Source organism: Choloepus didactylus, chromosome X, assembly GCF_015220235.1.
Source record: "Choloepus didactylus isolate mChoDid1 chromosome X, mChoDid1.pri, whole genome shotgun sequence".
Classification (NCBI taxonomy): domain Eukaryota; kingdom Metazoa; phylum Chordata; class Mammalia; order Pilosa; family Megalonychidae; genus Choloepus; species Choloepus didactylus.
The window spans coordinates 144,549,571-144,574,252 of NC_051334.1; the positions used below are offsets into that span (position 1 = coordinate 144,549,571).

The 24,682-nt window shown below is 39.6% G+C and overlaps 1 protein-coding gene across 1 annotated transcript in view; it reads right to left on the bottom strand.

Annotated features, from left to right (window-relative positions):
- LAMP2 (lysosomal associated membrane protein 2) overlaps window positions 1-24,110 on the bottom strand; it is a 36,130-nt gene extending 12,020 nt beyond the window's left edge. The window contains exons 1-3 of the mRNA XM_037820890.1: window positions 23,841-24,110; window positions 13,808-13,926; window positions 12,290-12,531 (exon numbers count right to left, since the gene is read on the bottom strand). Coding sequence (XP_037676818.1) covers window positions 12,290-12,531; window positions 13,808-13,926; window positions 23,841-23,910 — 431 coding nt within the window. The 5' untranslated portion in view covers window positions 23,911-24,110. The remainder of the gene's footprint in view (window positions 1-12,289; window positions 12,532-13,807; window positions 13,927-23,840) is intronic.
- Window positions 24,111-24,682: the final 572 nt, after the last annotated feature.

The window sequence follows — 24,682 nt, forward strand, 5'->3', positions numbered from 1 at the left end:
AGAAATGTCATTATTTGCAGATGATATGATCTTATATTTGGGAAACCCTGAGAAATCAACAACACAGCTACTTGAGCTAATAAACAAATTTAGCAAAGTAGCAGATACAAGATTTATGCATGAAAGTCAGTAATGTTCCTATACACTGTAAATGACCTAACTGAAGAGACACTCAAAAAAAAGATTCCATTCTCAATGGCAACTAAAAAAAATGAAGTACATAGAAATAAACTTAACCAAGGATGTAAAAGACCTACACGTAGAAAACTACGTAATTTTCCTAAAAGAAATAGAAGGGGACCTAAAAAGATGAAAAAATATTCCGTGTTCATGGAAAAGACGATGTCAGTATGTCAATTCTACCCAAACTCATCTACAGATTCAATGCAATTCCAATCAAAGTCCCAACAACCTACTTTGCAGAACACACCCTGACTTTGAAGCTTATTATAAAGCCACAGTAGTCAAAACAGTATGGTACTGGCACAAAGATAGACATATTGATCAATGGAATCAAATTAAGAATTCGCAGATAGACCCCCTAGATCTACAGTCAACTGATCTTTGATAAGGCAACCTAAACCACTGAACTGGAACAGAACAGTCTATTCAACAAATGGGGTTGGAAGAGCTGGATAACCATATCCAAAATGAGAGGAACTGTACCTCATACCCTACACAAAAATTAACTCAAAATGGATTAAAAACCTCAAAATAAGAGACAGTACCATAAAAACTCCTAGAAGATAATGTAGGGAAACATCTTCAATACCTGGTATTAGGAGGTCACTTCTTAGACCTTACAGCCAAAGCACAAGCAGTGAAAGAAAAAATGCATAAATGGGAACTCCTCAAAAGTAAAAGCTTCTGTACCTCAAGAGAATTTGACAAAAGGGTGAAGAGGCAGCCAACTCAATGGGAAAAAAATATTTGGAAACCATGTATCTGATAAAAGACTGATATCTTGGAGGAGACTGTCAGAACAGTGCACAGATCACACACCCCAGCCCCGGAAGATGGGGAACTGACTCAAATCCCCCACCTCGGATGACATCTCCCTGCTTCATGAGTCTCAGTCTGACCAGGCTAACTTTGGTGACGGGACAGACCTGGATCAAGAGCCGCCGCCGCCATATCAGTATCTGGCATTCAAGGAAAACTGTCATAATACTAGCTGGATACAAGCTTAAGGAACAGACACCTCAAAGTCTAAGTTCCAGTGATAATACGTTAATATATAAAAATGTCGAGGTTTCAACAAAAGGTTAAAAAAATGCAAAGAAAAAGGAAGCAAAGGCCCAGTAAAGCAGAAGACTAAAGCATTAGAAACCATCGGTGACATACCAAAGACGTTTTAAAAAATGGCCCTAAATATGCTCAAAGAGCTAATGGAAAACATGGACAAAGAACTAATGGAAATCAGGAACACAACAGGTGAACACAAAGAGAATATCAGCAAAGAGACAGAAATTCTGAAAAGGAACCAAACACAGCTGAAGACCAGAGTAACAGAAATTTAAAATTCCATAGAGGGATTCAGCAGCAGATGGGCACTGACAGAAGAGAGTCAGTGAACTTGAAGATAAGACAATTGAATGCATTCAGTCACAGGCACACAAAGGGGAAAGAATGAAGAAAAGTGAACAGAGCCTGAGGAACCTGTGGGACATCATCGAGCACACCAATATATGCATTGTGGGCATCCCAGAAGGAAAAGAAAGAAAGGGAAAGGGGCAGAGAGAACATCTAAAGAAATAATGGCTAAAAGTTTCCCAAATTTAATGAAATACATGAATATATACATTCAAGATGCTTGATGAACTCAGAACAGGATAAACCCAAATAAACCCATACTACAGCATATTATAATCAAACTGGAATGCCAAATATGAAGAAAATTCTGAAAACTGCAAAGGAGAAGCAAAGTGCCATGTACAAGGGAGCCTCAATGAGATTAAGTGCCAGTTTCTCATTGGAAACCACAGAGGCAAGAAGGCAATGGGGAGACATATTTAAAGTGCCAAAAGCAGGATAAAAAAATTGCCAGCCAAGAATTCTATATCTGGCAAAACTGTCTTTCAAAAATGAGGAAGAGGGGCAGGGCAAGATGACAGCATAGGGAGGTGTGGGATTTAGTTAATCCTCTGTAACAACTAGTAAATACTCTGGAACAACTGTTGGGGGACATCTGTGACAACAAACATTGTACACCACTCTGGAATGGGTGGTACTGCTGAGATCACAGCATTAGAACTGTAAGTAAAGCTTCCCAAACTGCAGAATTGGCACCCTTCCCCCACTGGCACAACAGGCTGAGTTGGAAGGATTCCCTGTGGGAAAAACAAGTAGTCTACTAGGAGAAAGGGAAGTTAGCGCAATCAAGCTCCAATTGGGGCTTTAATTAATGAATTTGGACTACTGAATACAAGCTACAAGCACAGATAAACCGGGAGCAAGCAGGAAAGGAGCCCAGAAGTTTCTCCTGGCAGAGAGGAGGTGATGCTGACAGAAAAAATACATAAATAAATAACAACAGAGCCTTTTGGAATCTGCTGAGCTCAGAATACTGGAAAAGGGCAGTGTCCCAAGAAAAGGGGCACACAGAACCAGGCACTAACTCTGGTTGTTGATTGGTAACTGGGGGTGGGGGGGCAGGGGCTTGCTCTGAAAATGGGATTTCTTTTTTACTTTTTTTCTCCCATTCTAAGTAGCTAATTAGAGAAAGCTTCAGGCATTTTCAGTTGTCAGTGCTGACCAGGCATGGGTGGAGTTAAGGTAGTTAGAAAGTCAAAGGAGGAACTCAAATGTAGGAGAGAAATCCCTAAAGTGCTTATCTTTCCTAAAAAAAGGGGGGAGGAGGGCCCAGTTTAAGCGCTGCCCTTCCTCAGAGAACTCAGACCCTAGGGCCTGGGGTGGGGGTGGGGGTGAGGGGAAAGAAAAACATTAAGCTTAGCTTCTGACACTCTCAGCCCTTGGAAGGAATGGAGTCTACTGAGAATTAAGGCAACACACCCCTTTACACTGGTGGGAAGCTGCAGGCTGAGAAGCAACACCTGCTGGGCATGATAGGAAAAGCACAACATCTAGAGGCCTCATAGGAAAGTCTAACAGCCTGCTGGGTCTCATCCTCAGGGAAACCTGATATGAATTACATCCTCTTCCTGAGATCTAGGTCCATCTGGTCTGGGGAAATCTGATTGGGTAATCAAGGAAACCTGATGCCTAGACCCAAAAAATTTACAAATCACACTAGAAAAAATGAAGATATGACCCACTCAAAGGAACAAACTTGCACTTCAAGTGAGATACAGGAATTCAAACAACTAATTAAATATCTTCAAACAAATATGCTAAATCAATTCAAGTTGAAGGAAGATATGATGAAAGAGATGAAGAATATAAAGAAGACATTGGGTGAACATAAAGAAGAACTTCAAAGTTTGAAAAAACAATTGGCATAACTTATGGGAATTAAAGGCACAATAGAAGAGATAAAAAACCACACTGGAGACATAACAGCAGATTTGAAGAAGCAGAAGAAAGGATTCAGGAACTAGAGGACAGACATCAGAAATCCTACATATAAAAGAACAGATAGGGAAAAGAATGGAAAACCATGACCAGGATCTCAGGGAATTGAATGACAACATGAAGCGCACGAATATACATGTCATGGGTGTCCCAGAGGAGAAGAGAAGGGAAAAGGGACAGAAAGAATAGAAGAAGAAATCACTGAAAATTTCCCATCTCTACTTAAAGACATAAAATTGCAGATCCAAGAACTGTAGCATACCCCAAGCAGAACAGATCCAAACAGATCTATTCCAATACATGTAACAGATTATCAAATCTCAAAGACAAAGAGAGAATTCTGAAAGCAGCAAAAGAAAATCAATCCATCACATACAAAGGAAGCTTGATAAGACTGTGTGCAGATTTCTCAGTAGAAACCATGGAGACTAGAAGGCAGAAGCATGAAATATTTAAGATACTAGAAGAGAAAAACTGCCAACCAAGAATTCTATATCTGGCAAAACTGTCCTTCAAAAACTGGGGAGAGGAGGCGGGGCAAGATGGCAGACTGGTGAGCTGTAAGTTTTAGTTACTCCTCCAGGAAAGTAGGTAAAAAGCCAGGAACTGCGTGGACTGGACACCACAGAGCAATCTGTCTTTGGGCATACTTCATACAACACTCATGAAAATGTCGAACTGCTGAGATCAGCGAAATCTGTAAGTTTTTGCGGCCAGGGGACCCACGCCCCTCCCTGCCAGGCTCAGTCCCGTGGGAGGAGGGGCTGCCAGCACCGGGAAGGAGAAGGGAGAACTGCAGTGGTAGCCCTTCTCGGAAACTCATTCTACTGATCCATACTCCAAGCATAGATAGACTGAGACCAGACACCACAGAATCTGAGAGCTGCCAGCCCAGCATAGAGGAGACAGGCATAGAAAAAAAAAAATAACACAAAAAACTCCAAAATAAAAGCAGAGGATTTTTGGAGTTCTGGTGAACACAGAAAGGGGAAGGGCGGAGCTCAGGCCTTGAGGCGCATATGCAAATCCCGAAGAAAAGCTGATCTCTCTGCCCTGTGGACCTTTCCTTAATGGCCCTGGTTGCTTTGTCTATTAGCATTTCAATAACCCATTATATCTCTGAGGAGGGCCCTTTTTTTTTTTTAATCCTTTTTTCTTTTTCTAAAACAATTACTATAAGAAGCCCAATACAGAAAGCTTCAAAGAATTGCAATTTGGGCACGTCAAGTCAAGAGCAGAACTAAGAGAGCTCTGAGACAAAAGGCAGTAATCCCGTGGCTGAGAAAATTCACTAAACACCACAACTTCCCAAGAAAAGGGGGGTATCCGCTCACAGCCACCATCCTGGTGGACAGGAAACACTCCTGCCCATTGCCAGCCCCATAGCCCAGAGCTGCCCCAGACAACCCAGTGTGACGGAAGTGCTTCAAATAACAGGCACACACCACAAAACTGGGCGTGGACATTAGCCTTCCCTGCAACCTCAGCTGATTGTCCCAGAGCTGGGAAGGTGGAGCAGTGTGAATTAACAAAGCCCCATTCAGCCATCATTTGAGCAGACTGGGAGCCTCCCTACACAGCCCAGCAGCCCAGAACTGCCCTGAGGGGACGGCACTCACCTGTGACATAGCACAGTCATCCCTCAACAGAGGACCCGGGGTGCACAGCCTGGAAGAGGGGCCCACTTGCAAGTCTCAAGAGCCATACGCCAATACCAAAGACTTGTGTGTCAGTGGCAGAGACAAACTGTGGCAGGACTGAACTGAAGGATTAGACTATTGCAGCAGCTTTAAAACTCTAGGATCATCAGGGAGATTTGATTGTTAGGACCACCCCCCCTCCCCGACTGCCCAGAAACATGCCCCACGTACAGGGCAGGCAACACCAACTACACACGCAAGCTTGGTACACCAATTGGGCCCCACAAGACTCACTCCCCCACTCACCAAAAAGGCTAAGCAGGGGAGAACTGGCTTGTGGAGAACAGGTGGCTCGTGGACACCACCTGCTGGTTAGTTAGAGAAAGTATACTCCACGAAGCTGTAGATCTGATAAATTAGAGATAAGGACTTCAATAGGTCTACAAACCCTAAAAGAACCCTATCAAGTTCAGCAAATGCCACGAGGCCAAAAAAAACAGAAAATTATAAAGCATATGAAAAAAACAGACGATATGGATAACCCAAGCCCAAGCACCCAAATCAAAAGACCAGAAGAGACACAGCACCTAGAGCACCTACTCAAAGAACTAAAGATGAACAATGAGACCATAGTACGGGATATGAAGGAAATCAAGAAGATTCTAGAAGAGCATAAAGAAGACATTGCAAGACTAAATAAAAAAATGGATGATCTTATGGAAATTAAAGAAACTGTTGACCAAATTAAAAAGATTCTGGACACTCATAGTACAAGACTAGAGGAAGTTGAACAACGAATCAGTGACCTGGAAGATGACAGAATGGAAAATGAAAGTATAAAAGAAAGAATGGGGAAAAAAATTGAAAAAATCGAAATGGACCTCAGGGATATGATAGATAATATGAAACGTCCAAATATAAGACTCATTGGTGTCCCAGAAGGGGAAGAAAAGGGTAAAGGTCTAGGAAGAGTATTCAAAGAAATTGTTGGGGAAAACTTCCCAAATCTTCTAAACAACATAAATACACAAATCATAAATCCTCAGCGAACTCCAAATAGAATAAATCCAAATAAACACACTCCGAGATATATACTGATCACACTGTCAAACACAGAAGAGAAGGAGCAAGTTCTGAAAGCAGCAAGAGAAAAGCAATTCACCACATACAAAGGAAACAGCATAAGACTAAGTAGTGACTACTCAGCAGCCACCATGGAGGCAAGAAGGCAGTGGCACGATATATTTAAAATTCTGAGTGAGAAAAATTTCCAGCCAAGAATACTTTATCCAGCAAAGCTCTCCTTCAAATTTGAGGGAGAGCTTAAATTTTTCACAGACAAACAAATGCTGAGAGAATTTGCTAACAAGAGACCTGCCCTACTGGGGATACTAAAGGGAGCCCTACAGACAGAGAAACAAAGAAAGGACAGAGAGACTTGGAGAAAGGTTCAGTACTAAAGAGATTCGGTATGGGTACAATAAAGGATATTAATAGAGAGAGGGAAAAATATGGCAAACATAAACCAAAGGATAAGATGGCCGATTCAAGAAATGCCTTCACAGTTATAACGTTGAATGTAAATGGATTAAACTCCCCAATTAAAAGATATAGATTCGCAGAATGGATAAAAAAAATGAACCATCAATATGTTGCATACAAGAGACTCATCTTAGACACAGGGACACAAAGAAACTGAAAGTGAAAGGATGGAAAAAAATATTTCATGCAAGCTACAGCCAAAAGAAAGCAGGTGTAGCAATATTAATCGCAGATAAAATAGACTTCAAATGCAGGGATGTTTTGAGAGACAAAGAAGGCCACTACATACTAATAAAAGGGGCAATTCAGCAAGAAGAAATAACAATCGTAAATGTCTATACACACAATCAAGGTGCCACAAAATACATGAGAGAAACACTGGCAAAACTAAAGGAAGCAATTGATGTTTCCACAATAATTGTGGGAGACTTCAACACATCACTCTCTCCTATAGATAGATCAACCAGACAGAAGACCAATAAGGAAATTGAAAACCTAAACAATCTGATAAATGAATTAGATTTAACAGACATATACAGGACATTACATCCCAAATCACCAGGATACACATACTTTTCTAGTGCTCATGGAACTTTCTCCAGAATAGATCATATGCTGGGACATCAAACAAGCCTCAATAAATTTAAAAAGATTGAAATTATTCAAAGCACATTCTCTGACCACAATGGAATACAATTAGAAGTCAATAACCATCAGAGACTTAGAAAATTCACAAATACCTGGAGGTTAAACAACACACTCCTAAACAATCAGTGGGTTAAAGAAGAAATAGAAAGAGAAATTGCTAAATATATAGAGACGAATGAAAATGAGAACACAACATACCAAAACCTATGGGATGCAGCAAAAGCAGTGCTAAGGGGGAAATTTATAGAACTAAACGCATATATTAAAAAGGAAGAAAGAGCCAAAATCAAAGAACTAATGGATCAACTGAAGAAGCTAGAAAATGAACAGCAAACCAATCCTAAACCAAGTAGAAGAAAAGAAATAAGAAGGATTAAAGCAGAAATAAATGACATAGAGAACAAAAAAACAATAGAGAGGATAAATCTCACCAAAAGTTGGTTCTTTGAGAAGATCAACAAGATTGACAAGCCCCTAGCTAGACTGACAAAATCAAAAAGAGAGAAGACCCATATAAACAAAATAATGAATGAAAAAGGTGACATAACTGCAGATCCTGAAGAAATTAAAAAAAAATAAGAGGATATTATGAACAACTGTATGGCAACAAACTGGATAATGTAGAAGAAATGGACAATTTCCTGGAAACATATGAACAACCTAGACTGACCAGAGAAGAAATAGAAGACCTCAACCAACCCATCACAAGCAAAGAGATCCAATCAGTCATCAAAAATCTTCCCACAAATAAATGCCCAGGGCCAGATGGCTTCACAGGGGAATTCTACCAAACTTTCCAGAAAGAACTGACACCAATCCTATTCAAACTCTTTCAAAACATTGAAAAAAATGGAACACTACCTAACTCATTTTATGAAGCTAACATCAATCTAATACCAAAACCAGGCAAAGATGCTACAAAAAAGGAAAACTACCAGCTAATCTCCCTAATGAATATAGATGCAAAAATCCTCAACAAAATACTTGCAAATCGAATCCAAAGACACATTAAAAAAATCATACACCATGACCAAGTGGGGTTTATTCCAGGCATGCAAGGATGGTTCAACATAAGAAAAACAATCAATGTATTACAACACATTAAAAACTCGAAAGGGAAAAATCAATTGATCATCTCAATAGATGCTGAAAAAGCATTTGACAAAATCCAACATCCCTTTTTGATAAAAACACTTCAAAAGGTAGGAATTGAAGGAAACTTCCTCAACATGATAAAGAGCATATATGAAAAACCCACAGCCAGCATAGTACTCAATGGTGAGAGACTGAAAGCCTTCCCTCTAAGATCAGGAACGAGACAAGGATGCCCACTGTCACCACTGTTATTCAACATTGTGCTGGAAGTGCTAGCCAGGGCAATCCGGCAAGACAAAGAAATAAAAGGCATCCAAATTGGAAAAGAAGAAGTAAAACTGTCATTGTTTGCAGATGATATGATCTTATATCTAGAAAACCCTGAGAAATCGACGATACAGCTACTAGAGCTAATAAACAAATTTAGCAAAGTAGCGGGATACAAGGTTAATGCACATAAGTCAGTAATGTTTCTATATGCTAGAAATGAACAAACTGAAGAGACACTCAAGAAAAAGATACCATTTTCAATAGCAACTAAAAAAATCAAGTACCTAGGAATAAACTTAACCAAAGATGTAAAAGATATACAAAGAAAACTACATAACTCTACTAAAAGAAATAGAAGGGGACCTTAAAAGATGGAAAAATATTCCATGTTCATGGATAGGAAGGCTAAATGTCATTAAGATGTCAATTATACCCAAACTCATCTACAGATTCAATGCAATCCCAATCAAAATTCCAACAACCTACTTTGCAGACTTGGAAAAGCTAGTTATCAAATTTATTTGGAAAGAGAAGATGCCTCGAATTGCTAAAGACACTCTAAAAAAGAAAAACGAAGTGGGAGGACTTACACTCCCTGACTTTGAAGCTTATTATAAAGCCACAGTTTCCAAAACAGCATGGTACTGGCACAAAGACAGACATATAGATCAATGGAATCATATTGAAAATTCAGAGATAGACCCTCAGATCTATGGCCGACTGATCTTTGATAAGGCCCCCAAAGTCACCGAACTGAGCCATAATGGTCTTTTCAACAAATGGGGCTGGGAGAGTTGGATATCCATATCCAAAAGAATGAAAGAGGACCCCTACCTCACCCCCTACACAAAAATTAACTCAAAATGGACCAAAGATCTCAATATAAAAGAAAGTACCATAAAACTCCTAGAAGATTATGTAGGAAACCATCTTCAAGACCTTGTATTAGGCGGCCACTTCCTAGACTTTACACCCAAAGCACAAGCAACAAAAGAGAAAATAGATAAATGGGAACTCCTCAAGCTTAGAAGTTTCTGCACCTCAAAGGAATTTTTCAAAAAGGTAAAGAGGCAGCCAACTCAATGGGAAAAAATTTTTGAAAACCATGTATCTGACAAAAGACTGATATCTTGCATATACAAAGAAATCCTACAACTCAATGACAATAGTACAGACAGCCCAATTATAAAATGGGCAAAAGATATGAAAAGACAGTTCTCTGAAGAGGAAATACAAATGGCCAAGAAACACATGAAAAAATGTTCAGCTTCACTAGCTATTAGAGAGATGCAAATTAAGACCACAATGAGATACCATCTAACACTGATTAGAATGGCTGCCATTAAAAAAACAGGAAACTACAAATGCTGGAGGGGATGTGGAGAAATTGGAACTCTTATTCATTGTTGGTGGGACTGTATAATGGTTCAGCCACTCTGGAAGTCAGTCTGGCAGTTCCTTAGAAAACTAGATATAGAGCTACCATTCGATCCAGCGATTGCACTTCTCGGTATATACCCGGAAGATCGGAAAGCAGTGACACGAACAGATATCTGCACGCCAATGTTCATAGCAGCATTATTCACAATTGCCAAGAGATGGAAACAACCCAAATGTCCTTCAACAGATGAGTGGATAAATAAAATGTGGTATATACACACGATGGAATACTACGCGGCAGTAAGAAGGAACGATCTGGTGAAACATATGACAACATGGATGAACCTTGAAGACATAATGCTGAGCGAAATAAGCCAGGCACAAAAAGAGAAATATTATATGCTACCACTAATGTGAACTTTGAAAAATGTAAAACAAATGGTTTATAATGTAGAATGTAGGGGAACTAGCAGTAGAGAGCAATTAAGGAAGGGGGAACAATAATCCAAGAAGAACAGATAAGCTATTTAACGTTCTGGGGATGCCCAGAAATGACTACGGTCTGTTAATTTCTGATGGATATAGAACAAGTTCACAGAAATGTTGCTATATTATGTAACTTTCTTGGGGTAAAGTAGGAACATGTTGGAAGTTAAGCAGTTATCTTAGGCTAGTTGTCTTTTTCTTACTCCCTTGTTATGTTCTCTTTGAAATGTTCTTTTATTGTATGTTTGTTTTCTTTTTAACTTTTTTTTTCATACAGTTGATTTAAAAAAGAAGGGAAAGTTATAAAAAAAAAAAAAGAAAAACAAGGGAAAAAAAAAGATGTAGTGCCCCCTTGAGGAGCCTGTGGAGAATGCAGGGGTATTCGCCTACCCCACCTCCATGGTTGCTAACATGACCACAGACATAGGGGACTGGTGGTTTGATGGGTTCAGCCCTCTACCTAAGTTTTACCCTTGGGAAGACAGTTGCTGCAAAGGAGAGGCTAGGCCTCCCTATATTTGTGCCTAAGAGTCTCCTCCTGAATGCCTCTTTGTTGCTCAGATGTGGCCCTCTCTCTCTGGCTAAGCCAACTTGAAAGGTGAAATCACTACCCTCCCCCCTACGTGGGATCAGACACCCAGGGGAGTGAATCTCCCTGGCAACGTGGAATATGACTCCCGGGGAGGAATGTAGACCCGGCATCGTGGGACGGAGAACATCTTCTTGACCAAAAGGGGGATGTGAAAGGAAATGAAATAAGCTTCAGTGGCAGAGAGATTCCAAAACGAGCCGAGAGGTCACTCTGGTGGGCACTCTTACACACACTTTAGACAACCCTTTTTAGGTTCTAAAGAATTGGGGTAGCTGGTGGTGGATACCTGAAACTATCAAACTACAACCCAGAACCCATTAACCTCGAAGACAGTTGTATAAAAATGTAGCTTATGAGGGGTGACAATGGGATTGGGAAAGCCATAAGGACCACACTCCACTTTGTCTAGTTTATGGATGGATGTGTAGAAAAATAGGGGAAGGAAGGAAACAGACAAAGATACCCAGTGTTCTTTTTTACTTCAGTTGCTCTTTTTCACTCTAATTATTATTCTTGTTATTTTTGTGTGTGTGTTAATGAAGGTGTCAGGGATTGATTTAGGTGATGAATGTACAACTATGTAATGGTACTGTAAACAATCGAAAGTACGATTTGCTTTGTATGACTGCATGGTATGTGAATATATCTCAATAAAATGATGATTAAAAAATAATAATAAAAATAAAAATAAAAAGGTATTAGTAAAGGATTTTTTTTCATTCATTCAACATTTATTGAGTGCCCACTATTGAAAGAAATAAATAACAATGGTTAAGTGCATGAACTCCGTAGCTCAGTGGACTTTGATTCCAACACCAGCTCACCCACTTTGGGAAGTAATTTAATCTCATCATGCCTCAGTTCCTTTACCATAAAACTAAGATAATATCTATTTCCCACAGTTGCTGTTAAGGACTGAGACACTTACGATACAGAGTAAAGCACTCAAGCAATGGCAATAAATATTATCACTAGGTCAAATACTGTGCTCTGCATGGAAGGGGTTTATAAAAGCATGAAGTTTCCAATTTAGTTAGGAAGCAGATATGTATAATGAAGATTTTAAATTATTAATATTTTGTATTATTAATAAGAGCAAAAGAACATAACTTCAATCCATTTCTCAAGGTTACCTTTATCTTTCGCATCAGGAGATGTTGTGTTATCACTAGTGTTGCAGGAAAATGAGATGTTGTTAATTGAATAAGTAGACGCCTCCTTCATAAAAAGCACAATCCAGGAAAAACCAGATCCAAATTGCACTGTGATTTTAGGACCATTCTGGTCAACCCCACAAGTGCTTCCATTATATGTTGCTGTGCCAAGGTCTGATGCGGTTACAGTTCTCTAAAAGAAAAACAAGTTTGGGAGTGGGGAACAAAACAGACAGTAATGAGCACCAAGCATTTATGGAGGGTGTGCCATTTCAGACTAAATCACACATCCCTGATGGCCAGGGTTGCCCTTAGCCTGGTTTGCTGTGTAATCAGTCTCAGATTCTTCAGCTACATGCCAATCCTCTGGACAAATTCATATATGTCTTGTGCAGGTCTGAATCTACTATGTTCCCCCGAAAAGCCATGTTCTTTAATGCAATCTTGTGGGGGCAGACTTAGTCTGTTGATTAGGGTAGAACTTTTGATTGGGTTATTTCCATGGAGGTGTGGACTCACCCATTCAGGGTGGGGCTTGATTGGTTCACTGGAGTACTTAAGAGAGCTCAAGAGCCGACACAGATGCTGACGCTTGGAGATGCAAACAGAAGGACGTTTGGAGATGCTAAGCTAAGAGATGAAGCCCAGAGTTTGCCCCAGAGAAGCAAAGAGAGGACCCCCAAATGCTTAGAGAAAAATGCCCTGGGAGGAAGAAGCAAAGACACACAGGAGCTGAGAGAGAGAGGAATGAAGCCCAGAGACATTTTGGAGAAAGCCACTTTGAAACCAGAACCCAGGAGCAAAGGACCAGCAGATGCCAGCCACATGCCTTCCCAGCTGACACAGGTGTTCTGGAAGCCATTGGCCTTTCTTCACGAAGGTATCCTCTTGTTGATGCCTTAGTTTGGAAATTTTTATGTCCTCAGAACCGTAAATTTGTAACCTAATAAATCCCCTTTATAAAAGCCAATCCATTTCTGGTATCTTGCATAATGGCAGCTTTAGCAAACAGGAACATCTAGGAAGATGAAAAACTGGCCTGAATTGCTATTCTTAAATTGATTTTAAAAATTAGTTTGTAAGTACAGAGGACCTTAACAAAAAGAAATTGACAGGAGACCCAAAACAGGGGAGATTTTTCTAGCAAGCTACTAAAAAAAGGGCAAGCTTTGATGCTACTTTTTAAAACATTACAGAAGCAGTTAGACCTGAACACAGTAGACTTCAGGTTGTTTGCCTTTAACCAACTCCAAGAAAAACTCCAAAGAACCAATGAATTAGAAAATATTCCTTCCAAAATTAACCAGAATACCTTTAAGTGTATAGGTTAAATAAAAACCACAGGTTTTAAGCACTAACTCAGTCAACATACGAAATCTTATTTGTATAAATGTGTGGAGGATTAAAAAACAGAATCAGAATTAAATTCTTATTTATAAAACCCAAAGAAAAATTAAGACATTACTTACATTGTTTCTGCTTGTAGTTTCATAACAAATTGTGAAATTCATCTGCCATTTTGCATAAAGGCAAGTCACATTTTCTGAATCTGTCAAATTAAGTTCTAATGCATTAGACTGGACAGCTCCTGGATTTATTAAAAAAATGAGATTTTAAAGTTGTACCACAAAAATATATATAAAATAAAAATAAGCTCTATCCACCATTGAAGTTTAACCAGCTCTAAAATTAAACAAAGTATTTTTAACACGTGACCTCCTGGTGACTATTTTTCTTAGTATTTTCAAGGGAATACTATCAAAAAAAAGCATTATCCTGTCCCAAAAGAACACTTATAGACCTAGATGCTTAGGTAATGATGGCAGACTGGTGACATTTGCCTTTTGCCCCTTAATAATCATTTCACATTCATCTGTGCCTTGCTAGTTTTGTTTTAGGAAATTATAGTCCTGTTAGGACTTTTGTTTCTTAAGACAAATGAGGTAGGGAGAAACCTGGGAGAGATATTAAACTCCTGCTTCTCTCAAACCAGTTAGTGGAACTTTCTTTACAAAAAAGAAAAAGAGACAGAGAGAGCGAGATTAATGTTCTGTAGTCTTGCTGCTTTAAATCCTGTCACTAGCTACTTGTTCTATGACACACAGATGTCCTTCCAAACATTTTTTTTTGTGGTAACATATATACAACCTAAAATTTCCCCCTTTAACCACGTTCAAATATAAAATTCAGTGGTACTAATGACATTCATAATGTTGTGTTACCATCACCACCATACATTACCAATATTTTTCCATTACCCCAAACACAAATCCTGTGCCATTAAGCATTAACTTCCCATTCCCCACTCCAGCCCCACCCCTGGCACCCTGTAATCTACTTTCTGTCTCTGTAAACTTGCTTATTCTGGACATTTCATATAAGTGGAATCAAACAATATTTGTCCTTTTGTGCCTAGCTTATTTCACTTAATGTGATTTCAAGGTTCATCCATGTTGTCGCATGTATGGGAACATCATTCCTTTTTACCGTTGAATGATATTCTACTGTATGTGTGTATATATTCACCACATTTTGTTTATCCCTTCCTCTACTGACCGACACTTGAGTTGCTTCCACTTTTTGGCTATTGTGAATAATGCTGCTATGAATACTGGCATGCAAGTATCTGTTTGAGTCCCTGCTTTCAATTCTTTTAGGTATATACCTAGAAGTGGGATTACTGGATCAGGTGGTAATTCTATACTTAACTTTTCAAGGAACTGCCAAGCTGTTTTACATAGTGGCTGCACCATTTTACATTCCCACTAACAATGCACAAGTTTTCCTATTTCTCCACATCCTCACCAGCACCTGTTATTTTGGCTTTTTTTAAAATAATAGCCATTCTAGTGGCTGTGAAGTGGCATCTCATTGTGGATTTGATTTGCATTTCCTTAACAGCTAATGACTTTGAGCATCTTCTCATGTGTTTATTGGCCATTTGTGTATCTGCTTAGGAGAAATGTCCATTCAAGTCCATGGCACATTTTTTAATTGGGTGTTTTGTCTTTTTTGTTGACTCCCAAACTAGTTTATTCTAATGTGATCAGATGCGAGACAGCTCTTTATAAGCATGTGTATCATATGACCAAAGAAGCGGAGTTACAGAAGATTGTTAGATCCATAAGCAAAAGGTTAATTTTTATAAATGCAAATCTCATCACTTTATTCCACTTCAAAATCCAGTTGATTAGAAGGATTGAAGAATATTTTGATATGGGCTCAATGTCACTTCCTAAGTTCTCAACCTCCCTGGCTCAATAGGCAGAAAAACCATACAGAAACAGAAAAACCTTGAGACTTTTCAGCTAATTTAACTCTGATCTTCTTCACCAGGGTAAACATAGAGACATTACCTAATAAACCAAAGAGCCCAAGGACTCAAAATACTAATTCAGTGGGAAAAAAATATGCCAGCTAATACACCAGCCAAATAAATAATGGGCAACCATCTAAGAATTTTATTCAGTCTCATATACTACCAAAGGGTTGATCTGTTTCCTGTTAAGATAGCTGCATATCCTTTAATGAAATCTAAGCAATCCAGTGTCATCGACAGGTAGGAACATGCTATAGACTATAGAGAATAAAGGCCTAAGAGGAATACCAAGGAGTGCCTCAGCAACAGCTTTCAAGTCGTACACAAAAGCCTATCATGCTCTGGAGATCTGGCTGCCTTTCCAAGACTGAATAATTCACTAAGGCTTGTGTTTACTGACAGTGACTAAATGCATTGGCTAGGGCTCTAAAAGATATTGTGAGGCCTAAGTAGGTTTTACAACGATTCTTTTCCAAGTAAAATATGGAATGGAGCTGTCATCATTGATTCAAGGCAACCCTTTAGTGGGTGCTGAGAACTCCAGCTTATAATTTTTTTAATCAACTGAAGGTCTACTTTTTATAGGCTGGGTCTTGGTCCTGTTAGTGTCCCTAGCTTTAACATATTCTTCACTTTGTATTCTAAGCATTCAAAACTATTAGAAATTATCAGATATCACCACCTACCATAAAAGCTGAAAATGTCAGATCCTAAGGATCAGCAATTAGTCTATGCCTAACAAACACATACACCCAGACTTTGAATAGGAGGGCTTGGACTCAAAGAAGCCAAGAATGGAGCCAGGAGTGAACAAGTGCCCTCAGGTGGAAGTAGCTGCAGTAGGATCAAGCTCTCAGGCCACAAGGTCAGCAGAGCTAGTGGCAGTGGGCAGTGGTGCAAGTGGCAGTTTAATGTTTAGCAGTGGTAGTGTAGCTCAGTAGCATGATACAGGGCATTGAATCAGGTTTGGGGACATGCAACCAGGGGCTCCAGTGATTGTTACCCAATATACCTCTTTCATAAATTAAACATTTTATTGATGTGTAACACACAGAAAACTAGACAGTATAATTTATGTCAAGAGAAGTGCACATAACATCACTTACACAAGCTCAAAGAATTTTCACAAACTGAACTCACTTGTGTAATCTGTACTCAAATCAAGTAAACGGAACATTATGAGTATTCCCCAAGCTCCCTTGTAACCCCTTTCAGTTACTGTCTCCCACTCTGGTCCCCAAGAGTAACCACTACCCTGACTTCTAACAGCATAAATTATTTTGCCTGTTTTTCAATTTGATATAATTGGAAGCATTCACTATGCTCTCTTTTGGGTCTGGCTTTTTTCACTCAATATTGTTTGTGAAATTTATCCATGTTATTGTGTGCAGCTGCAGCTTGTTAATTCTCACTGCCGCATTGCTTTCTTTTATTGGGTGAATGCACCACTACTTATCTGTGTTAATGCTGTTAGGCATTTGGATAGTTTCCAGTTTGCCTCTATTACAAGTAATAGAGCTGCTGTGAATAATATTCTTGCACATGTTGGTGAACACACGTGCATGTGTGTCTGTTGGGTATAAATTTAGGAAGGAAACCATGGGGTTAAAGGGCTTGCATATATCTTTTTAATAAATTTCTTTTCTGTTTAAAATCAGATTTTATTTCTGTTGCTTGCCATTAAGAACCTGCACTGATACACTACCCATGTTTCAGGAGCCATTTCTCCAGAAAGATTTCCTCGACCATCAAAACTCTTGAGGAGAAGTCATAGTGCATATCCCTACATTTCAATATATTTTATACTATCCTGAATTATTCAAGGTTATTTTATGCCTGTAAATCCTGTCTCCCCTATTGTTATTATAAGCTACAAAACAGCAGTTTTTAACTGTTGCTACACAAAAAAACTGGTGTGCCATGGCAAAGTATAGTGTATGGCAAGTAATTTGTTACTAATAAAAAAGGACCAAGGTCTGTGAATGAGTGATAGATATGGACAGATTCAAGATTTTCTTTTGGTATCTCTCCCCGTTCATTTGGATTCCAATATGCTCTCTTAAGCAGCTGATCATACCTATGCCACAGCCCCTAAGAGTGTGTCTTTAATATGACTATCATCCATCACAGGTGTCACAGTGGAAGAGACCACATCTATGACTTTTCCTGTATCTCCTGTCATTCCTCATAGTGCTAAATACACAGTAGATTCTGAATACATACTGCTTGACTATATCAAGGTAGCAATACTGCAGTAAGGACCTGAAATACAGCTTCATGTAATTACAGAAAGGCCAAACCTTTAGCCCTTCTAAATCTAGCAGTCTTCTGGATACTCCCTCAAAACCCATGCCAGCTTTCTCCTCAATCAATTTTAGACATTGATCTCAACCTAGGAAATAACGCTTTTTCCATAAGTTTACAGATCAAATATTTACGATTTGGTAAAAAGTCTCTAGCAAGCAATCTCTATCCTCATTGCTGTTTAATTTTGGAATAGCCAACCATTTTGCCAAAAAGGCTTTGTGACATTAAAAATTCCATAGCTTAATACATCCAAGAGTGTTACAGAGCTGACAGTTTTTTCTCCAAAGAAAAAAAAGAAGGGCATGCCACAAAATCAACTTTCTCGAATTCAAATGTCCTCTCAATCCCATTTCCAAAAGTAATTTACAGGTTCTTTTAGAACTCAAAAACTTACTTCCCCAAGGATGATACTGCAAAAAGTGGCTAGGTTTTTACAAGTCTACTTGACCTAAACTGTAACTGAAAAGAAAAAAATACATTTGCAAACAGTGGGGTGGGGGTGGGGGTGGCAGAACACAATACTAGGGAGAAAACAAATCCAGAGAAAGAGACAGAAAGTAAATTAGAAGTTACCACGTGAAGGGGGAAGGGGGTAGTTATGGGGAGTATTGCTGACTGGAAACAGAATTTGTTTGGGATGATAAAAAAGTAATGGATAGTGGTGATGGTAGCACAACATTGTAATGTAATCAATCCCTGAATTGTACATTTTTTAATGTAAACTGTACAGATTACCCAAGTGAGTTCAGTTGGGGGCCAGCGTGGGCGATAGTAACTGAAAGAGGTTACAAGGGGGCTTGGGGAATACTCATAATGCTCCATTTTCTTGATTTGAGTACAGATTACACAAGTGAGTTCAGTTTGTGAACTGCGTTTTATATATGTTACCACAATTTTTAAAAGACAGTGATCTGGGAGGCAATATAGTGAGGTGATTAAGAGTCCAATTCAAGCTAGAATTCCAGCCCAAGCTAGAATTCAAACCAGGCAGTCCAAATTACCAGCTGTGAGACTTTGGGAAAGTTAACCTTGCTAAGAACTGTAGTGTGCATTTCTCTAATAGAGGTTATTCTAAAACAGGTAAACCCTTCAGCTCTAAAAGAACTCTCTGTCAAGCAAGTTAGAGATTCCAGCTTATAAGCCTTTCTTCCAGTATATACAGCACCTAAAGGAATCCTTTCCAACTTTCAAGTGGATGTTTACTTTCATCATACTAAATTATGGACTGTTGCACTCAAACTCCTAAAACAGGACATAGGTATATAATACCTATTTACTCTTTATATATTCTGTTCAGAATGATGACTTTCCCATAGGTTTGTCAAGTCAGATTAAATGATCCTCTTTTACAATTACTAAAACATGTACAATCACTGTATTCAGCTGCCTGTGTTCCTACTTTTAGTAAAATCTCTTAAAATAGAAAAGTAATAATATGATTTTAAGCTACAAAATATTTTTTAAAGTTAGAGTGGGAAAGGAAATGACATTCAACACTATTCAACTAATGGAAAGTGCTTATTGCTGAGCAGTGTTTGGCAGTCCTCCAGAATTCTTTTCTAGTGCACAGCAGGATACCAACAAGTACTTATAAAGTACACTTGTGGATCTGAGGTGATCTCTGATCACTTTAATATGAGATTATAATTGGAATGCTTTTGTTACCACAGGAGGAAGAGCAGCTCTCCTGCACCAAGGGTCACTTAAGTCAGCTATGGTGCTGTGAAATAATCCTTGATTATAGACAAAATCCACTCAAGGAGATGAGCGAAGAAAGCTGTACTCATGGGAAATATCTGAATATCTATAATCCTATCAGGTGAGAACCCATGACTAATGCACTATTGATAAGCCCATTCTTTCAAGTATCTCTATTGTAGCTAGAATTTTGGTAGAAACTTGAAATCAAACTTATGAAGGCTATAGAAAAATCTCAACACTTATTTTCTCTCTTTTAGATCACCTCCAAAGAGGAGATATTTGTTCTTTGTGAAAATCTTATTCTTCTTCTTACCAAGGACTTCCTTGTTCTCCATGTTAATCCTTCACTACTATGTAGGTATAGCTGAAGGGGTGCAGGTAAAATGCTAGCATTATAATATGGGATTATACTTTAGTAAATTATCTGTACTGCTTAGCAATGATCTTGAAGCTCACAAATGACTCAATAAAATTTATTGCAAAACATAATTAAGGTTCACAGAAGAAAAAGGAAACCAAACTGGTCTAGTTCACCATAATATGCCCAGTGCCCACCAATGAATGCTCTCAACAAAAATTTACTGAGGGCTAACCATGTACCAGGCCCTGTAGATAGGCAAGGGAAAATAAGAGTACATAATATAGTCTCTGCTCTCACAGATTAACATCATGGAGGCGACCTGACTAGAACTAAGAAAAAAAATGGGTGGAAAATAGGCTAGTAAAATAATTGAGGAGTTTGGGAAAGAAGAGATTTACTCCTCTTTCCCCAGATGGCCACATGGCTGGCCTCCTTCGTACATTCAGGTCTCTGTTCAAATGTCATCCAACAAAGAAAGAAACTCTGACCACATAATGTAAAGGATGGTCATGCCCCATCACTTGCCCCTACTTTCTGGTCATTCTCCTTCCTCTTTACCTGTGTTATTTTCTTTACAGCATTTGTCACTATCTGAAATCATATTTTTATATATAATATATATTTAATTCATACAACATATAATGTATGTTTATATTATTATATTAGATTATTACAATGTTTCCTTGGACTGTCTTCCTCCACTAAAATGAGCAGGGACCTCATCTGTCTTGTCCATCACTCTATCCTTATTACCTGGTCTAGTACACAAGAGGCATTCAATAAACATTTGTGGAAAGGAGGGAATCCTACCAGTGAAGAACTCTCAAAGGATATTTAATATGAGGTTTTTCCCACCCAGAAAAGCTTCAGTCCTAAAATTAAAAAAAAAAAGCCCCAACCCTAAAAAAACTGAAATGAAACTAGTTATAAGAATTCTGACATCAATGATTTTGCAAAGGGAACATAGTTAGGCAATAATGTTAGGAAAAGACTTTCACCACTACCCTCTTTATAATGCCTCTAAATCATATAGCTTTTCTTCAGGAAGTTCTTCAGTCAGTTATAATCCATTCAAATAAATGCACCGACATAATTTAATCTCTGTGAAAAGGGCCAGTACACAGACTCTGAGAATTCTTTTCTAAACTTACTCTAAGGCAGCTATTTTTAAAAAGTTATCAATGGATCTGGGATACAGTTACATAGTTACAAAGTGGAAACTGGCACAGCTAAAGCACAAGTTGCTGAGACTATAAATTCAGAATAGAATCGCTTCATTGGTAGCCTCTACATTACCCAGGCACAGTACTAGACACACAGAAGGTACTTTACAAATATTTTGAGTTTTCAAAAATGTATTCTTATCTATTTTGATATATTAAAGTAACATGCAAAACTCACCAAGCAACAGAAGAGCTGCTAAATTCTTAAAAGAAAAAGTCACATGGGAGGACTTTGAGTTCCACAGTGAACCAGCAGCTGTCAGTAAAAGTAGCCCTATGGTCTCTATTTCATTCTACAATCTGATCTAAATACACTATTAACTTTTACTCCTCCAAATCCTGTTCTGAACTTGGAGGTGGAAGCAATCAATCTTGGAAATCTTCCAAAAGGATGAATCTAGTTAGTCCCAATCAATAAATGGCAAACTAGCAGATGAGCTGATGGTTTCTTTCATGTACTTATTTTTGTCTATTTATTTTCTGCAGTGAGTATGCATTGCTTTTGTAAAAACAAAACAAAAAAGCTTTCATCTAAAAACAAAACAAAATTAATGCTATGAAAGCCAAGTGGGACAATTATTAATATTTTTTTTTACTTTCTCTAAACAATAATACTGTATTTTTTGCACAGATTCAATTGGCAGTGAACTACTGATTAACAAATGCCTTGGTTAGGTGTGTTCTAGTCATTGATAAGGTGCTTTCCGTTGTAAACAGTCCTCTCTTGGGGTCACTCAGGCCTCAGTAAGTGCTTTACCGTAGAGTTAAGGCTTCAAATGAAGTGTTCAAGCAAAGCCTCAACGACCCCTTTCAGTAGTTTCCTGTACTGTGTGGTCAGCTGGACTATATCAAAGGTTCCCAAAAGTTTTAGTGTCAGTACCCGCTTATACTCTTATCCACTGGGGACCTCAAAGAGCTATGGTTTCTTGATCAAATTGCAATTAAAAAAAGAGCTATGGTCCGTGTGAGTTTATAGCTATTGATATTTACCATATCAGAAATTAAAACTAAGAGATGAACATCAGAACCATCTCAATGGTGATGTCATCCCACATTATGCAGCTTCTGGAAAACTCCAGTGTACACTAGTGAGATGAGAGTAAAAAAGACAAATAACTTTTTGGTATTATTCTGAAAATAGTTTTGATCTCACATATCCCCTGAAAAGGTCTTTGAAAATCAGTGGATTAAACAGAACCACCCCACCCCACCCCCAATGCTATGGTTCTAGGGCAGAGCTTCTCAACCTCAGCACATTTTGAGCCAGATAATTCTTTTCTGTGGGGGTCAGTCTTGTGCACTGGAGGATGCTTAGCAGCATCCCTGGCCTCTACCCACTAGATGCCAGAAGCAATCTTAGTTGTGACAACCAAAAATGTCTCCAGTTACTGCCAAATGTCGCCTGTTTAAGAACCACTGTTCTAGGGTGTTGATTTGATTCTAATGAAATGTGAATTATAAAAAATGTATCCCTCTCACTTCCCTCTCACACCCCTAATATGTCTATTTCATTACCTCCCCACCCCTATCTGTGTCTGTTCCTTCTGTTCTTTTATTAGGTCGCAAACCGCACGAGCCAGTGGGTAGCAATACAGGATGAACTGGGTCGGGAAAAAACATTCTGGTTAAAGTTCACCCTTCAAGCATTAGAACTTTTAGAACCCACTGCTTACTTGGGTCACAGCACAGTCAGAAAACAGAATAACAAGCCAGTTGTGTGATCTGGGAGAAGACAAAAGAGACTCAGAAGACAAGGAGGCAGATACCTCCTGAAAGGCCCTCCAAACTGAAGCATCTGGGGATTCGTCAGGGTCTGACTGGGAGAAAGCAGCAAAATTGGTAGAAAAACAATATTCTCATCACCTTCAGGTCAGTATTCACTTCCACGGGAGTTTCCGCTCATTCCTTTAGTCTACAAAGGTTGTGTCCAACTTTTCTCGTCTCAAAACTGTCCTAACCACTTCAGGCTCCTTTCCCCTCCAAACTCTGGCTACCAAATTCTATTCCAACATCATTCCTCATCTCCCTCATCACGCTTCCTCCAGAGTCCTCCAGAGTCTCAAACTCCTACCTACAAACACCACTCACCACCCCGCCTCAGCCGTCACTCAAGCCGCACTCTTCCCTCAAGCAGTCTCTTCCCTCCCCAATTTTCTCCCGCACTCCATAGTTTTTCCACCATCTTCAAAACTCTTCCCTGACACTAGGGAACCAGGACTCTCTTCCCCTGAACAGTCTCTGCCGTCCCCAAATCTGCATGCACCGCCCTCCTACGCTCACTCCTTAGTATTTTCCCCCAGTTACTCGTCCTATCCCGTCCTCCTCCCTACCTCACTCTTCCCTACCTACTCTCTCGGCATCCGCCGCCCTTACTTGCATCTTCTTACTCTCATGGGCCCTTCTTCCCCGCCATCCCTCGATCAGGCCTTCTCTAGGTCAGGGCTCGCCTCCCCGGGCCAACCGCCGCCGCCCAGAATCAGCCACTCGGCCTCTCAACCCCCAGCCCCCGGACCTGTCCTTCAGGTTGTGGCCTTTGAACTGGCGCCCCGGGCCCAGACTCACAGACTAAGCCGTTGCGCCCAACAACTCACCCAGTAGGAGTCCGATAAGAACGAGCCCCGAGCCCGGAACCAGTAAGAAGCGGGGGCCTCGGGACACCATGATCCCGCAAAGCAGGAGGCGGCAGAGGCGGCACTGGGCAACGAGAGCGGCAACACGAGGGGAAGGGTTCGCCGGGACCAGGCTAAGCTTACATGCTTGCGACCACCGACCACAACGCAGAGAGAACCGGGAATCCGCGCTTCAGTGCGAGTTATAAGACTAGGGGCGGAGCGCTTTCCTCTCTTCAGCCAATTCTCACGCTTGAAAGCTGCGAGAGGGGTGTGATGTAGGGGCTGGAGGACCGGGCGACCACGCCCTGGCTTTTTGGTTCACAACCTTTACCCTCCTGAGACATAGGCGCGGGCGGCCTTTTCTAAGGCTAAATGAGAGCAAGGATGAACTTTTCCGGCGGCAGGCGGAGGAGGTATACAGATAGTAGAGTTTATTTCGATTTTGGCTCCTTAAAGAAGAAGAGTAATTCTGCTAGAGTTAAAACGGTTGCTAGGCATCTCTATATAACACATACAAAATAATACAGGATTCTTCTGTACACATTATTGCCGTTGCAGTTTATGCTATTCATGGACAAGAAAGCTAGGGGGTAGTATGGAGTCACTGACCACTGAAGCAGTACGTGGCCTGTGCGGTTCACCTAGTTGTAACACAGTGTTTTACAGATGCGGAAATTGCACTCAGAAAGAGGAAGGGTATTTTTTAACTACAGAGAGAAAGGAAATGAGAAAGAGAAATAAAATAAAAAGAAAAGTGGGGAAAATAGAGATCATTCATAATCCCATTACCCAGAGAGATGCGTGGTGAACGTCTTTATATA